The sequence below is a fragment of the Dipodomys merriami genome, unplaced genomic scaffold, assembly GCF_024711535.1.
Source record: "Dipodomys merriami isolate MVZ:Mamm:240054 unplaced genomic scaffold, mDipMer1.0.p SCAF_6, whole genome shotgun sequence".
Classification (NCBI taxonomy): Eukaryota; Metazoa; Chordata; class Mammalia; order Rodentia; family Heteromyidae; genus Dipodomys; species Dipodomys merriami.
The window spans coordinates 4614005-4633071 of record NW_027206179.1 but is presented as its reverse complement, the minus strand read 5'-3'; the positions used below and the strand labels follow the sequence as shown (position 1 = coordinate 4633071).

Here is a 19067-nt window from a genome sequence, read left to right as displayed (position 1 = left end):
ATCTTTGTAACCTTCTTTTCAGACTAATTTAGTGGCCACAAGATCTGCTTTTCATGTAATGCAGAGAGGAGATGGCTGGCTTCTGTAGTTTGTTGCTGAGAGTGACCTTGAGTGTTTGGGATTGGGGTGGTTGGAATCAACGGCTTTATCTGATGGGGGTAACACATTTTTGGCTCGCCCATTTTTGGCTCGCCCATTGTTAGGCCCAAGCTGGAAACTGGAGACACCATGGGCTTTTATAACCTGTCCCCCTTTTCTTAAAAGAATTTAGTGAGATTTTACAGATTTTTGGTTTTGTAATTCCTGTAGCTGGTTAAGCTGTAGGTTTGGTTGTTCCCTGCAGAGGAGGAGGACTGCATCTCTGGGCTCAACAGAGTTGTTCAGACCTGGCCCTGTGAGAAGTTTTCTCCTCCTGTATGGGGAAGCCTTCCTCAGAGTGGAGCTGACTCTCACAGGTCCAATTTCTTTGCCCTGATAAAAAATGGTGCCACAGTCGCTGTTCCTCAGCCTTAGTTATCTGCTGGCTATTATGGCAGGATTTATGCCAGTATCAAATATGTCATTCTTCTCTGATGGCAGTAGGGAGAGGGCCACCTTCCATAGTCCTTTCTGTGGGAAGGAGTAGATGTCGTTTGTGGGATGCTCATAGTTTCCCTTGGCTTTTCAGACTGTCCTGATCTGCAAACCTCAGTGGCCAGCAGAATGTTGATTTCCACTCCTATTTATCCAGTTCCCACTAGAGGAAGGGAGAGATAAGCACTCTCAGGCCCTGGCACCTTTGTACCAGCTTTATCTGGCCACTCCTGAAGATGCCACTGGCAAGAGCTTGTACTCAACTATGTCTTCTCACAAAGACTGCCTGAATTTTTCCTCACTGGGAAGAATCTCTGTACTATGACGGCTCAATTGGTGTGATTTTCCAGTAATGGATTTTTCCCTGAAGTGTGAAAACTGGTTTCTTGCAGAGAGCTCAATTAGGTCCCACCTACACCTCTGTCATCTTCCGGCTCGCTCTTGAAGTTATTTGATATAACAAAAGTCAAATAAGTGTAATAACCTATTTGCTCCACTTTGAAGTTACATAAAAATTGACTCTGAAGGAAACAATGAGCTATTTTCAATCTTCTACATGTACAGATATCGTTTTTGGACTTTTCTGCAATGAAACAACTCTTGAATATGTGTGTGTGTGTGTGTGTGTGTGTGTGTGTGTGTGTGTGTGTACACAGTAGGCACCTGTGTCAAACTCATTTTGAGGTCTTCTGATCTGCTCTGTTGGTCTTCTTGTTCTTCTTTGTTTTGGCAAGTACAATGTTCGCTTTGTACTAGGGCTCTATAGCATAATTTGAAGTATGAACTCCTGCATTACTCTTTATGCTCAAGATTTCTTTGGCTTAGTGAGGTCTGTTTTTCTATATCAGTATTAGGATTGAATTTTCTATTTCTATGATAAGTGACTTTGGGATGTTAATAAGGATTTCTTTAAATATATATGTATAATACACAAATATATATATATATATATATAATTTTGAATGATGCAGATATTTTCACAATATTACTTTTCCCTATCTATGCCCAATAGAGATTTTTTTCCTTCTATGTCTTCTGATTTTCATAAAATTATGGTTTTCTTTGTAGATCTCTTTTACTTCCTTGGTTACACTTATTCCTAGGTATTTAAGATACATTTCTTAGGTACTATTAGGAATTTGATGGTTTCTTTGACTTCTTTCTCAGTCTGGTGATGGTTGGAGTATTGACTAATTTGCTGAATGGGTTTAACTTAAATTTGTGATTATTTGTCACAGTTCATTTTATTTCTTTTGAGTGACAATTTTAACCTAGTAGGTGGCTTTTGAGGGATATCACTGTAGAATTGCCTCTATTACGCACACATTTTCCAACAAGGATGCTCAGTACAATCTTCAATGAAAGTATTAGGGGTCTAAGCCCTCATTGTGGGAGCCTCACAAAATTCTTACCAAGACTGTGATTTTACCTTCTCCCAAATCAAATGTCAATTCACAATTTAATCTTCTCTTGTCCATTATTTCCCTCCTTGGAAGCTCCTGAGCTGTGGTTCTACCCAAAGCTAAAAGAAAAGCTTAGAGATTTGGCTGGCTCCAATGTCCTGCCCACCTGAGGCTTCTCACCTTAATTTTACTAACAAATTATATGTAGATGAGTTAATTGTTTCTCTCCTAAGGTAAAGTCTTTTCCTGAGTTTGTGCTGAAGCTTGTTCATATCTGGGAAATCAGAGAATGCTATTGATTGAATCCAAGCTACTTCGCTTCCCACCCTCATTTTCTTAGCCCTTCTGCTTTAAGTCATGTGTGAGACAGGCTATTTTAGTAGAGGATTCCTACAATGAAGACCAAAAGGTAATGTTACTCCATCCCAAGCCTACTGTGTCTCTTCCACTCTGTGAATTTGGAGGTTTTGATTTTGGTTTTGCTTTGTTTTGTCTTTGTCCTCCACACTGTTCTTGAGCTTTTTGGTCAATGTTAGTAATCTACCACTTTGAGCCATAGTGCTATTTCCAGCTTTTTAGGTTGTTAATTGTAGATAAGTTGTTCAATGTCTTTCCTGTCTAGGCTGGCTTTGAACTGAATTGCTCAGATCTCAGATTGGTGATTACCAAGTATTACAGACATAAGTCACCAACACCCAGCTTGCTCTGTGTATTTTTGAGATTAGTTTTCACTTCATGGCAATGCAAAAAAAATGGATACATTTCCATCACAGCTGTTTTTATAAGCATGCACCACTGTTGTGACTAATATCCACATAGAACTGACCAGAAAATCTCATTTCCTCAATCTCTACCTCTTACAGAGCTGCTATCACAGATATCTAACACCTCACCCAAGCATGACATCCCAGAACCATTTTTTCTCATGCTGTATTCAGAGAAGAAGTTTCATAGTCTCAACTAGGGTTATATGAGTTTCCCACTGGTTTTGGATTGGTGTTAATTTTTATACTCCTACAAAAATACACTGATATTTTCAGTGGAATAAAATTGAATGTATAGTAGCTCTCAGTAAAATAGCCACTTTTGCAAATTAAATTCTGCCAAACTGTGAGTGAAGGATGTTTTTCCACCTTCTTACATAGTGTCTTATATGATAGCTCTCTTGTTCATTACAGACGTCTTTTGAGATCTTTGATTTGATTTTGAAGCCTCGGTATTAGTTTTTTTGAACCCACCATTTTAAGGGATATATGAAATCAATTTTGGACTCATGCTACTTTATTTCAATTGATTACAAAATGAAGTTTGGTCCAAATACACAAAAGAGATGTGATTTTCCCAACTCTAAGTAGATTGAATTTAAATTTTATTTTTGTATTTATTTTAAATTTTTACTAGTGTATATATTTAAAATGGGTTTCATTATGATAGTTTTATGAGCACATAAAATCATTTTTCTAAATGCCTTTGGACCCATTATATTTTATTTCCTCTAAAAATTTAACTGATTCTAATGGCTTCCATTATTTTATTTTCATTCATGAATATGATATCCCCAATGTTTGATAGAATATATGTAAACCACTTTAAAGCAAAAATAAACATCAGCAAAAAACATACGGCAATTGATTTCTATTATCACACACACACACACACACACACACACACACAGAGAGAGAGAGAGAGAGAGAAAGAGAGAGAGAGAGAGAGAGAGAGAGAGAGAGAGAGAGAGAGAGAGAGAGGATAGGTAAACCATGACTCAAAGGCCAAATCCAGTCTACTTCTTATGAATAAATTATTATTGTAAAAAAAAACAAAAATCTTTCAAATGGCTGCATTTTCCTTGTTCCTTTCTTATCTCTGTTCTTCTACTTCTTTTTTCCATGAACTTTTCCTTTGTATTCCATTTACTTTCTCCTTGGCTCCCATCCATCCAATCTTACTTCAACAAATCAATCCATCCTATGTATACATTCTTTTCAGTTCTTCATTTAAGGGAAAACGTGTTGTGTAAGATCACTGAAATCCTAACTCAGAAAAAAAATAGCAAATACTACAAAATACTAGGCAAAATCACTGTACTCACATACTCTCCCAAATTTTCACATGACAATGAGGATTCTGCATTTTACTCAATAATATAAAATCAATTCTATTAATGAAATTCCTAAAAAATGAAACAATATAGTCAAAAACTCAGTAGAAACTGATGAGTATTTTGATTATATCTTGACTGCCAGACTGAGGGCAATTACATTTTCATTTGTTAAACATCATCCTCTCAATAAGAGAACAAGCAGACAATATTCTTTTGTGAAAATATTTTTATATTTTCAACTATTAATTTAATTTATAGAAAACTATAGTACATTTCATAGCCACATATTTATTACAAATGCAAATATGAGAAGAGATTTGAAGTCAGCCAGGAGCAAAGTGTACGAGATTCTTATTTCCAGTAAGAGGACTAACAGTTACAAATGCAACTGCAGATCAAGTGGTAAAGAAGCATTGAGAGAAGAGGTGAAGGACAGTATAGTTCCTGTTACAAGTATGCGTATATGAATTGAATAATTATCAGAAGGAACAAGAAAAGAACTCTTGAACAGACAAGAAATGAGTGCAATTGTGTCTATATCTCTTTAAAATATAATTAGGTAAACATAATATAGAGCTCACTAAATCAATCTATTTAAAACAATAAGAAAGGTTGCCTTATCAATACTATGAAATGTGGAAAAAATTTTCTTGTTTTAATAAATTGTAAGAAGTGATGATATTACAAGAAATAACTATATATATAATATTCAAAAATATTTGAATCAAATTAATGAAGAGATATTATCAATCATAAAATGAAGAGTATATTCAGGCAAGAAAGAGCTTACCATTGTGCATAAGACTTTAAACTTAGGAGAAAATTGAAAAAAAACTTCTTCATTGTAAACTTCAATCAAAGTGCATTTTTGTAACATATACAAGTCATTCCCAAGTTATATGAGGGAAGCAGTGTGAGAGAGAAAAGAAAGATAAAGATGGAGATGGAAAGAGACAAGGAGAAAGAGAGATCAGGCCAGAGAGAAAGGTCCCACAAAAGAGACTCAGGATAATTTCAAAAGATGAACATGTGAGTAGAAATATACAAATATTGAACAAAACAAAATCTCAAGACATTAAACATGTAAATTTGTGAAGAGGAAAATATTAATGAACTGTATTTGAGGACTCTGCAACATGGTGGTGGGAAGACAGGGTGTTAATAAACATAATGATGTACAGGAGTTATTGAGAAAGACAAAGTTAATCTTACCAGACTAGCAGAAAAGCTATGTACATTTGACCATATAAGAAGATGCTAAGTGAAATAATCCCCAAGATAGGGACAGAAGAGTTTTTTAAATCTTTTTTACTGTCATTTATAGTGTACTTCATGATGTTTTGGTTTCTTTTGTATGTTCTTTGCCCAAGGTATAACCTGTTTTCAATATAATTGATTGGAGTGCACTGCATCTTGCATACACATTTTTCTAATTTGAGGAAGGGAAAGGAAACAAAAAATGCAGAAACAAGGACAGAAGCTGACCCATTGTAACAATGAGATGTACAAGACACTATGTTGAAAACGAACTTTACAACTTGGAGGGGGAGGGCAGGGAAGAGGTAGGGACATGGAGCTGAAGGAAGGCTATGGGGAAACAAAGGAGGTATTAAAGATACTCAATAGGAAATGTACTCATTACCTTACTCATGAAATTATAAACACTCTCTAGAGTACATTTACAATTAAAATAAGCATATAAAATACAATAGAGAAAAGACTTTAGGAAGAGGGCATAATATAATTAAGTGTAGATTAAATAGAAAGAACCAAGATATAGAAGCAAAACTCCAGTGTAAATTGTGATTATCATCACTTGTGACTACCATTGATAGGAAATATACAGTACAGCCTTACTCTTTGAAGTAAAAATTCTATAATATAAACTATGACAAAAAGAGATAATTACTATAACTAGAGATTTAGATCACACCTCCTGTGTACTAATCAAACCTAGGTACTTAATACTAAGTATGCTTAATTCTCCTGCTATGTTTTTTATCCCTGAGGCCATGCAGAGAATTTCTATTTGGCATTAACAAGAGGGTATAACACTTGGGGGCAAAAATGCAACCTAGGAGCCCTGCACCAGAGGCCAAGATGGAGAAAACCTCCACAGCCACCATGACATTCCCCTTGGTACTGTGGTAGACAGGTAGAAAGGTGAGCCACACACTGCAGAACACCAGCATGCTGAAGGTCAGGAACTTAGCTTCATTGAAGGTGTCAGGCAGGTTCCTGGCCAGAAAAGCCACGATGAAGCTGGACAGGGCCAGGAAGCCCAGGTATCCCAGGACACAGTAGAAGGCAGTGAGGGAGCCCTTGTTACACAGGATGATGATGTGGCCATGTTTAGAATGTGCATCTGTGTCCACAAAGGGAGGAGAGGTTCCCAGCCAGAGGCCACAGAAGGTCACCTGGATGAGCGTGCAGATGGGGATGATGAAGTTAGGAGCCCCTGATACCAGCAGCCACCTCATCCTTCTTCCTGGGGAAGTGGCCTTGAAGGCCAGAACCACAGTCACTGTTTTGGCCAACACTGTGGAAACAGCCACAGTGAACACAACTCCAAATGTGATCTGCTGCAGGATGCAGGTGGCTGTTTTGGGTTGACCAAGAAAGAGCAAAGAACAGAGGAAACAGAAGATGAGGGAGATGAGCAAGATGTAACTGAGAGCCCGGTTATTGGCCTTAACAATGGGAGTGTCTTGGTGTTTCACAAACATCCAAAGAACAGCAGCAGTTTGCAAAGAGAAGCAAAGAGCCATGCAGGCCATAACCATGCCCAAGGGATCTTCAAAAGCCAGGAAACTTGCAACTCTCAAGAGGCAGTGTGTCCTGGGTGTGTTGGCATACTGATGATCTAGACATTTCACACATTGCTCCATATCTGGTGAGAAATGTACATCACCATTACTTTTTTATTAAGCAAGTTTGTTTCAAAGAATTTAGGGAATTTTTCTTTTAGGTGAAATTCTCAGATGTCAGCATTCACTATCATAAAAGTGTTTTTATATTTTTTCACAAGTCATAACCGCTTCCCATTTTTTTCTTCTTCTTTATTCAGACATTTTTATTCAATATTTTTTATCAATGACTATCACACATATTGATAAAGTAATAGTTGGGTTATTGTAATATATTATTAAAATTGTTTATCCTTTTTGTGATGCTAATTAAGTGTCTTGCAATCATATTAAAAGTTTAAATATACATTGCCCTATATGTTTTTGTAAGATATTAATTTTTACCCATTGATATATTATCCTTGATTTCCTCTCATTATGCTTGTCTTGACTATTCACCTGTGAAGTTGTAGATACAAACTCATCACTCTTTGACACTATATGGTCATTCCTATTTCTTAAACTGATTCTAGTTGTAGGAACAAACTCATCATTCGTTGATCCTCTATAGTTATCCCTATTTCTGATTCTTGCTTACTGAGGCCTTGCCCTGTGCCAAGAAGAGTTCTTAGCACTGAGAAATAAAGATAAGCAAGATCCAAGTTTTCTGTGGGAGTAAAATGTAAGTTTTAAGATGAATACTCTCCTTATATCACTTATGTTTAATTTTATGGTAGAGTTTCGACTTGCCCTAATGATTAGTGATAAGAAGGTCCTGGAGTAACTTTCCCTGCAATGTACTGGAATATCTTTCTCAATATGTAATGCCAATCCGTGTTCTATAGAATTGCCATTAGCAATACTACCACTTCTTAGAATTCAGTTATAAACAGAGAGAAGGAGAATGCGCTCTGTGATCCTAATATAAAGTTTTTGAATTCACTTGTTTCAATTGAGGTTAACTAGGCAGATATAAAGGATTTCTTTATAAGCATGACTGACCTGTCCCATTAGCAATCTCATTTTCTGAGCAAGGTATACAATCAAAGCAACAGGCAGCCTTTCCCTCCTGAGGAGATTTCCGGAATCCAGGACCACAACTCTCACTGCAGACAGAGTGAGGGATCTGAGGAAAGGCAGGATGTGTCAATAACTGTTCCGACACATACCAAACACTACAACAAACCATAGTTTTACAATTGGATGTTTAAGTATAATGTTAAAACAGATAAGTGCAGTTGATTTATTGAATTCTGTTATAGATGCTATATTCCATGATTCACAAAGGCTATGTGTTTCAATCTTGATTTCTAGCCTGTTGAATTACTGTAAGTTATGGGATTTTTAAAAGGTGGAAAGTAGTGGTGAGAAAGTAATTTGTAGTGTACAGCCCTAGGGGATTTCCTTGAATTCCTGGAAAAATCTGCTTTCTCCTACTCACCCACAGGTGAGTATATTTTACATCTTATGACATTAGAAAGAGCAGGAAGGAGACCTCCACTTTATAGGGTTATGTGACCCATAGGTCATAATACTTTTTTCTTTGTGTTCTAGTGTACATGAGGTGAAACTCTTCTCACAGGTGTCTTTAGTGTTTCCTCTAATCAAAGAGGGTTAAGTAGCAAGTCAATTAACCATTGGAAGAATCTCCACAGAAAGGAGCAAAAGAACCTTTGTAATCCCATAAATTAACTCCTCAGTTACTTTATCACAGTGTTAGATTTGCACAGAGAAAAATTTATTTTACATCTTATGAAAATATTCCAAATCAACATGTAGAAACACTTTTAGCTCTTTTGGTTCTGATCCTGGGGCTTGAAATCAAGGCTTGAGTACTGGACGTCAGCTATTTTGTCTCAAGGATAGCACCTTAATGCCAGCTCTACCTCCAAATTTTTGGAGATTTATTGGCAATAGGAATCTCACAAAGTTTCCTGTGTGAGCTGACTTTAACCTATGATATTCCACTCAATATATTAGACTCTACGATTATAGGAGAACCTAGCTGTAACTCAGCCAGGTATAAACTTAAACGGTGACTTTTGCTGATTTTTGTGTGCAAAATTATTAGGATCAGATCCAATTCACCTCTGTAGTTTCAATTGACCACTCTAACATATCTTCAGATAAAGAGAGTTGATTGCCATGTGGAGCATATGGAGAAAACTTTCCTACTTTCACCTCAAGTTCAAGACCCTCTGGAAAATTCCAAATATTCAGAATGTCATACTCTGGCTCCAATTTCCTTTGCTTGTCCAAAATTACTTGATTTCCAATAGGATTGTAAAACTGGTTATTCTTCAGAAAAGTGTACAGCTAAAAAGAGACATATCTTATGGTCAAGTGTGTTCCAGAGTTAAGACAAAAAGCAAAATATAAAAAGCTCCTAATTGCCTTTAATCTTTGATTCTGAATTCCAGAATCGTAGAGACAACTAGTGAAGTATTGCAGAAGAAAATCTATGGAGGAATCAAAATCGTCTTTGTGAAAAAATTATCTATCCTAAAAATTCAGAAATAGAGGAGGATTTTCAGAAAAATCCAGAACCACTCCTTTGTGAATTTCTATAGTTTGTGCTTGCTAAATATTTAATACCCAATGTTTAATGAAACTCTGTCACTCATAAAAAACATGGGTAATTGGTTTTAGCAAGTCATCCTTTGTTATGACTGAAGAAACTCATACGAAAAAGCTGAATTTACAGATTTTATAACATGAGCTATGAACATGTTGATGTTATTCATAACTAATGAGTTCATAAACAGGGTGCTGGTGGATCAAGGATGTAATACCAGCTGATCAGGAGGCTCAGATCAGAGGATCATGCTTTGAAGCAGGCTGGGGCAGAAAGTTCAGTGAGAAAGTTGTACCTAATAAACTTCTCAGAAAGAGTTTGCTGTCCTGCAGTGTTTGTGTGCTAGCAGATCAGGGATCTACCTAGGAACTGTGTTCAAGCACCTGCACTGGCCAAAATTAATTTATCCTTGTTACTGGCCTGTTGTTTTCTTTAGAGTATATCCCCACATGTCTAGAATACTTCAACGAAATTGAAACAAAAAGAATTCATAGGGTTTGGAAAAGCAACTGAAATATTTAATGTTGTAAATGTCACTATACAGTTGTTCAAATTTGTACTTCCAATAGAATCTCATAATAGAAAGGAAAAAGCTTAAGAGTTGAAACAATTACTTCAAATACTGAAATATATACCCATTAACATCAGCAAGCAAGTTATATATGACATAGGGATATAAATATATATATGGTATGTGTATATATATATGTGTACATATACACCCATATATACACATGCCATATATATAAACAAAAACCCACATGTACACATACAGAAATATTTAATTTCATACAGTAAGAAACACTTCTAGTAAGTGCCTTTGCTCATGGTTTGTGTACTCCAACATAGAAGAACTTACCTGAGTAGAGGAAGGCAGTTCTTCTTTTCTATTTCCCATTGTTTGAACTTCTGTTTGATGAAGAAACATCTCATGCAGAGCCTGGGCCACAGCATACACAGCATTGTATATATTGTAACTGTCTACAGACATAGTCATGTCTAAAATATGCCCAGGTAACCAATCCAAAGAGGCATCATGAGCACAGTTGTCCCATGTTACACAGTCAGATACAGAATCAGAGCAATTAAAAGAGAGAAACCACAGCCTCGCAAGAAAAATGTCTTCTGGGTATTTGGAAGGCTTAGCTGCCTTGACAAAATCTGTGAATCCAGAAACATCTACATGATGGTGTGTAAAAATAAAAGGTACATGCAATGATCCTAACATGAAATATTTCCTTTTCAGGGTGAAATCCCACTGAGAGTTCATGATACAAACTTTCCCATGTGTAATAATTTGCTCAATAAATACCATAAAAATCATCAGTGAATTATTATCACCATATATGATGAGGACACTTGCGGAAGATAGATTAATATAACGATTAACTGTTATGTGGTTATATGCATCTTGGGTGGTGATCACTAGCTCATAGGCTACACAAACTCTGTTCTTGGCCATCTCTACTTTCAATTCAGCAAGAATCCTTGCCCCATTATCATCTTGTGTGGTCAATAGTCCCACCCAGCTCCAGCTGAAGTGAAGCAGTAAGGAGACCATAGCAGTGGCTATTGATGAGTCCTTTGGGGCCAGCTGATAGAGAGCAGGAAACTTGTTATGTTCACTCAGGGCATGATCAAAAGGCCCAAAGGTAAACTAAAGGGAACGAAAATTGGATGTTCTATGAATGAGAAGATTGCCATGCATCACAATCTCAGTCTTGAAGTCTCTCAAGAACTAGTTCAAGTAGATGGAAGGTAGGTTTTGTTTTAGTTTTTGAAAAAATAATTTGTTTTTGAATAGCTGTGTATTTGTAAAATGTTTTTTGTTTTTGTCACTATTTCCCATCGATACTTCCCATTTGTAACCCCGTATATTACCCAACTTTCCTAATTCCATTTTGACACATGCCCATTGAATATTATGTTGTATTCCTTCACCCATCCTTTTCCTAGTCTTCTGTATTTTTCCTTAAAACCCTATCCCACTCAGGTAAGATATGCTTCACCTTTTTTTGGTGTTCACTTTTTACACTGTAAGTAGATCAGAAAAGTTACACCATCGAGTTCCACCTCTACATATATCCTCTGTTAGTCTGATTGATTATATACATATATATATATATTTACATATATACATTATACATATATGTGTGTGTGTGCAGTGGCTTTGTGAATATTCCATATTTCCTTCATATTACATATTCATATTTTGATGTAATTCTGACATTTGTGAGGATATGGCTATACTTTATCAATCTGAGCCTGATTTATTTCATTCTAAATACTATTTTCTTTATGTGTGTATGTGTGTGTGTGTGTGTGTGTGTGTGTGTTTACACATGAATGCCAGTACAGGGGCTCACACACACAATCTTGCACTTTCTTGACCATATTCCTGAAGACTGGTTCTATACCAATGGAGTCACACATTCACCTTGTGCTCCTTACAGGTTAATTGGAGATACAAGTTTTCTGATTAGCTAGGATTGCTTTTGTGTGTCATCAGTAACCTGCTCAACATATCTTCACACTGCAAAGTTATCTTCCGTTTCCTGATTTATTAAAGAAAATTATTCATATAGATTGAAACAATAAATTATCCAATTATTTGCTCAAATCTTTCACCACGTTTTTCCAAATGATTAACATTATATTTCTGTATTGCTCAGGGAAGCTGGTGGAGAAGCTGGAGGCTAAACAAGCTCTAACATAGAAAGCAGTTTTAGTGTTCCAGTGAACAGTTCTAGGCTAGAGAATTTCACCAAGTGTGCCATCACAGTACAGAGAGTTTAGGCAGAGAAGGAAAATCCACGCAAGATGACAGATCTGAGCATTTGCCAGCAGCCACGGCTGCAGCTGTGGTGGTGGCAGCAGTGGTGGTAACCATAGACGCCATACCTACAACACAGAGATTCCGGGACAAAAGTGCCAGATGCAGTGGGCAAGCAGATTCTACTCAACACCAGCAGGAACTGACAAGGAGCAGATGTCTTAATCCTGCAGATTATAGACCAGAGATGACCCTGGAACCAAGACTTCAGCATGAGTAGAACCCTGACATCATCACACCTTCTCAGAGAGCAGAGGATGGAAGGCCACCACTCCCTCTCCCCCACTACCAGAGGTTTCCATCTTTGATACTGACAAAAGTCTGGCTGAGCAGCTAGCTCCAACTCAGGCCTTGGAAGAAAATAAAAGAGTCATTTAGCAGGTAACAGGATCCTAACCTGACCAGCCAGGCTCAGCTCCACCCAGGGAAATGTCACCCAGCCCAGGCAGAGAAAGCTCTGCCCGGGAGGAGTGGCTTTCTTCACTGGGTAAACAGAGCCAGAGGCTGCCCCTCCCTACAGCAGCCTAGACAATCAATTAAAATAAAATTCAGTAAACATAAACCCTGAGAATGGATCCAAGCTGGGCTCTGTGAGGGTCTCTGTAGCTAGCCCCTCAGGGAAAAGCTACAGTTTGCAGAATGGCCTCAACTCTACCCAGAACCTAGCCTTATCACAGCATCTCCAAACTCGAGAAAACAGCCATCTCCCTCTTTTGTGATACTCAAAGCAGATCTCCCTCCCAGTGAACTAGCCTGGGAGGAGGATCACAAAATCCTGGGTAAAGCAGAGCATTTTTCTGCCTGCCCAAGCAAACTGACCTTAGTAACCAATCAAGTCACAGGAAAGCCAAACACCACAAGCAGACCAGAGACTCCATCAAGAGACTGGTTACAGACACAAGGGAGACACAGGATCTTTCCATTCCCCCCCTAAAAAAAATCAAAGAACTCTTTTTTTGTACCTTTTTTATTTTTTTAATTTTTTTTAATTTTTAATTAAAAATTATTTTCTATTATTCTTTTTTTTCCTTCAGATCTCAACTGATCTTTTGATCTTTCTTTCTTTCTTTCTCATTCTCTTTAGTTTTTCTTCTTTTTTTCTTTTTTGTGAGACTTAATTCCTGTTATATTCATCCTTAGATATATACCCATCGTCAATAATTAGACCTTATCCCCCATTGTGTACACACTTAATCCAGAAATTTATTACTCAATTCAAAACCTCTTAGACTTAAATTCTTTAATAGAAGAATTACATCTTTATATCCATATAATATTTTAAACATTTTTATTTCTTAGTTTTTCTTGCCTCCTTTCCATCCCTCCCCTCCTCTCACCCCATGGCCATTCTTCCATCAATATTATTTCTTTAAACTTTCAATTTTTAAGTGTTTCACTTTTTAATTTTAAATTTTTGTTTTTTCCATTTTTTCTTGTCTCTTTTTTCTTTTTCTTCTTTTTTCTTCCTCTTTCTGCTATCATTCTGCCAACCATTTACCTCTTTGAGATTAGGACTTGGTTAATTTTACTTTCCCTTTACATTTCCACATCCTTCTAATCCTATTTTTCCCCACATTTCTCCCTAAACCTAATAATTTCCAGTTTGCCAAATTCTTCTTTGCTGTTCTTAGGCCATTAAGACATAGATGTTATTGTTGAATAGATTGTATATGTTGAACTACACCACATCTGCAGACTTTTGACTGTGCAACTACAAGACTTTGGTTGATGCTTGCCTTAAAATAGTGTTCTAGCAAAAAACTGATGTTACTTTCATCCCAAATGAGTAGATGAAGCCAGAAAAAAACACAAGAAAAAATGTCAAGTTCGGGTATCTCAACAATCACTCATGATAATCAGGGGACAGAACAGATCATGAATAATCCAGTGGAGAGTCCCCCAAAAGCTCTACAAACATTACAGGTAAACATGGTAAATGAAAAGAGTCAAAACCTGCAAAGGACTCAGTTTGAGCATGATAGGGAAAGAGAGGAGTCAAACCAAAGATGAATACAAGAATCTCATGAGGGTGAGGAAGCTACTCAAAGATTGATACAGGAATTGCATAAGCAGATTGAGAATACTCAAAGAGAAATAAAGGAATTTCGCAAGCATGCTGAGATCAGTCAAAGAGATAGTCAGAATTTGCATGAGCAGGCTAAGAACAAAGACAAAGTCAAGAATAGCATGAGCAGGCTGAGAACACTCAACGAGAACTACAGGAAATGTGTGAACGTGAAGAAGCTAATCAAAGAGTAAGATAGGAATTGAGAAAGAGGGATGAGAATAGACAAAGACCAATAGAGACATTCATGGAGTCCATAAACAGAGAGATGAAAGAAGTCAGGAAGACTACAAAGGGAATGCTGAATGGAGCCCTACAGAAGGATGGGAGTCCAAGAAAACCATGACCCATCAACTAAGTGATTTGAGAATAAACACTGAACAACAAATTAAGGAAGAAAAGAAGTTCATACAAGATCTAAAACAAAGTTCTAACAAAGAATTTGAAGCCATCAAAACTGGCCAATTAGAAGGAAAAAAAAAGGAAAAAACAAAGTAGAATGTCTTGACAGTAAGTTAGGCCATGGAGAACATTGAATCTCGAGGATTGAAGACAGCTTAGATATTATAGAGAAAGAACATGCAACCATCCAAGACAAATCCAAGAAATATGATAAATGTATTCAACATTTGTAAGACACCATCAGAAGGCCTAATCTGAGGATACTGGGTGTAGATGAGCACCTAGAGACAGAAGTTAATGGTCTAGGAAATTTGTTTAACAGGATTCCAGCAGAGAACTTCCCAAACATGCAAAAAGATAAGCCTATGCAGATACAAGAAGTTTTCAGAACCCCAAATAAACAAGAACAAAATAGGACATCTCACAGTCACATAATAATCCACACAGGATTAATTCAGACCAAGGAAAAGATCCTTAAAGCTGTCAAGGAGAAAAGATCAATCACCTATAAAGAGAAACCAATTAGAATCACCTAAGATTTCTCAGCGGAGACAATTAAAGCAAGAAGAGCCTGGAGTGCTTTATGCCATGCCCTAAAGACAAACAACTATCAACCAAGAATACTGTACCCAGCTAAACTCTCCTTCATAATTGAAGGTCAAATAAAAGCCTTCCATAGCAAAGAAAAATTGAAACAATGTATCTCCACCAATCCAGCCCTACAAAAGTTTCTTTAAAATGTCCTACACATAGAAATCTGCAAGACCACAATGAAGGCCAAGAAACCACACTTTAACTGAGACTCTAAGAACCATAAGAATTACCCAGTTGCCGCAGCCCCCAGAAGGTGGATAAAATGACAGGAACTCCCAAATACCTCTCAGTCCTTTCTATCAACATTAATGGACTTAACTCTCCAATTAAGCGACATATATTGTCTAGTTGGATTAAAAAGCAAGATCCTTCTATTTGCTGCCTTCAGGAGTCACACCTTGTCCATAAAAAGAAACACATTTTGAATGTAAAAGGGTAGAAAAAAATTTATCAAGCAAACAGCCTCCATAAACAGGCGGGAGTTACAATCCTAATATCAGAGAAAATAGACTTCAAATTAAAATTGGTGAGACGAGATAAAGAAGGTCACTACATACTAATTAAGGGATCTGTCCTTCAGGAGAATATTACAATTCTAAATCTCTATTTGCCAAAAAATGGAGCACCAAATTTATCCAAGAAACACTACTTTCTCTTAAATCTCATGTAGATTCAAAGACATAAATTGTTGCGGACTTTAACACACCACTATCCCCACTAGATAGATCAACTTGGCAAAAACTCAACAGAGAAACTGCAGATCTAAACAACTGCATAGATCAACTGGATTTAACAGACATCTACCGAATATTTCACCAAGCAGTATCAGAATACAGCACATGGAACATTTTCTAAAATAGACCACATTTTAGGCCACAAAGCAAACCTGTCCAAATTAAGAAACATTGAAGTTATACCTTGCATTCTCTCAGACCACAACAGAATAAAACTAGTACTCAACAACAAAAGCTACAAAAGAAAGTGTGCACAGCACACTTTTGAACCACCAGTGGGTCATGGAAGAGATTTGAAACAAAATTCAAATGTTCATGATGTTCAACAAAAATGAACATACAAATTACCAGCTCTTCAGGGACACAGCAAAGCCAGGACTCAGAGGCAAGTTTATAGCTCTGAGTTCCTACATTAAAAAATTGGAGAGATCTGAAACCAACAATTGAATGAGATATCTGAGCCTCTTTATAAAATAGCTGCAAGATAAACCCCAATCTAGTAGACAGAAAGAAATAATTAAAATTAAATCTGAAATAAATGAATTCGAATCCAAAAAAACCATAGAAAGAATCAACACAACAAAGAGTTGGTTCTTCGAAAAAATTAACAAAAATGACAGACTCTTAGCAAATCTTCTCAGAAAAAGGAGAGAACACACCCAAATAAATAAACTCAGAGATGAGAATGGAAACATCAACACAGAAACAACCAAGATTCATAACATTATAAGGGATTACTTCTCAAAATTTATGGTAATACGTTTGAGAACTTGGCAGAATGAACCTTTTCCTAGCAAATATTGACATGCCGAAACTAAACCAAGATGAGTTAAACTATATTAACAGGCCCATATCAAGTATTAAAATAGAAACAGCAATAAGACACCTCCTATCTAAGAAAAGTCCAGGACCAGATAATTTTACAGCGGAATTCTACAAGGCCTTCAAAGCAAAGCTCACACCAATACACCTTCAACTGTTCAATGAAATTGAAAGAGAAAGTTCACTACTGAACTCATTCGATGAAGCCATAACAACCCTTATCCTAAAACCAGGCAGGGGCTTATCAGAGAAAGAGAACTATAGACCCATTTCTTTGATGAACATTTATGCAAAATTTCTCAACAAAATTTTGGTCAATCGACTTCAACAATTCATCCAAAAAAAAAACCATACACCATGATCAAACAGGATTCATTTCAGGGATGCAAAGCTGGTTCAATATACTCAAATCAATTAAAATAATTCATCACATCAACAATAGCAAGGATAAGAACCACATGGTTATCTCTATAGATGCAGAAAAAGTATTTGACAAGATCAAAAATCCCTTTATGATGAAGTCTCTGGAAAAACTAGGAATCCATGGAACAATCCCCAATACAATAAAGGCTGTATATGACAAAGCTATACGCAGCATTATACTAAATGGTGAAAAACTAAAGCCATTTCCACTAAACTCAGGAATGAGACAAGGATGTGCACTCTCTCCACTGCTTTTCAATCTAGTATTAGAATGTCTAACTACAGCAATAAGACAAGATACAAACATAAAGGGGATCCAAATAGGCAAAGGAGATGTAAAACTCTCACACTTTGCAGATGACATGATCTTGTATTTAAAGAATCCCATGGACTCCAAATTACTCAAGCTCATTCAAAATTTTGGCAAAGTGGCAGGATACAAAATTAAACCTCAAAAATCATTGGATTTTGTGTAAGCCAACAATGAGATTAGGAAAGCAACTCCATTCATCATAGCACCACAAAAAATAACATACCTAGGAATTAAATTAAACAAAGAAGTGAAGGACCTCTATGATGAAAACTTTAAAAACCTGAAAAAGGAAATCAAAACAGAACTTAGAAAGTGGAAAAAATTCCCATGCTACTAGATTGAAAAGATCAACATGGGGAAAATGGCAATAATTCCCAAGGCTATCTACAAATTCAATGTGATACCTATCAATATTCCAACCTCCTTTTTCAAGGAAATGGAAGAGGCAATCCAAAAATTCATAAAGAACAATAAAAGATCCTGAATAGCAAAAACGATCCTTAACAGAAGATACAGGGCTGGAGGAATATCAATACCAAATTTCAAACTCTACTACAAAGCCATAATAATCAAAACAGCTTGGTACTGGCACAATAACAAATCTCAGGACCAATGGAATAGAATTGAAAACCCAGAAATGAAACTAAAGTCCAATAGCCATCTAATCTTCAATAAGGAGCTTAAAAATAGAATGGAAGAAAGACAGCCTCTTCAGTAAATGGTGCTAGCAAAATTGGTTAAGTACTTGTAGAAAATAAAAACTAGATCCTTATATATCACCCTGCACCAGAGTCAATCCAAATGGAACGAAGACCTCGGAGTCAAAGCAGACACTCTGAAAACATTACAGGATGGAATAGGAGAAACCCTAGGTCTCCTTGGCTCAGGCCGAAATTTTCTTAATAGAGACCCAGAAACACAACAAATCAAAGAAAGGTTGGACAAATGGGATTGCATGAAATTGCAGAGCTTCTGCATGGCAAAGGACATAGATAGCAAGATCAATAGAAGTCCCACAGACTGGGAGAAGATCTTCACTAGCCATACAATGGACAATGGTCTCATATCTAAAATATACTTGGAACTCAAAAAAAATAAATCCCCCAACAACAAATCCTCAAAGAATCAACAGCCCAATAAATATGTGGGCTAAAGACTTAAAGAGAAACTTCTCTGAAGATGAAAGAAGGATGGTCAATAGACACATGAAGAAATGCTCAACCTCTCTAGCTCTAAAAGAAATGCAATTTAAAACAACATTGAGATACAACCTCACCCCATTTAGAATGGCCAGAACCAAGAACTCTAATATCAACAGATGCTGGAGGGAATGTGAACAGAAGGGAATCTTACTGCATTGTTGATTGGAGTATAAACTTAATC

At 36.6% G+C, this 19067-nt stretch overlaps 1 protein-coding gene across 1 annotated transcript in view; it reads right to left on the bottom strand.

The window, feature by feature from the left end:
* Window positions 1–6044: 6044 nt before the first annotated feature.
* The window catches only part of LOC138813685 (vomeronasal type-2 receptor 116-like), a 35787-nt gene continuing 22764 nt past the window's right edge, over window positions 6045–19067 (bottom strand). Inside the window, exons 5-10 of the mRNA XM_070002072.1 lie at window positions 14983–15079; window positions 12284–12399; window positions 10358–11155; window positions 9012–9239; window positions 7926–8049; window positions 6045–6967 (exon numbers count right to left, since the gene is read on the bottom strand). Of these exons, the coding sequence (XP_069858173.1) occupies window positions 6045–6967; window positions 7926–8049; window positions 9012–9239; window positions 10358–11155; window positions 12284–12399; window positions 14983–15079 (2286 nt within the window). The remainder of the gene's footprint in view (window positions 6968–7925; window positions 8050–9011; window positions 9240–10357; window positions 11156–12283; window positions 12400–14982; window positions 15080–19067) is intronic.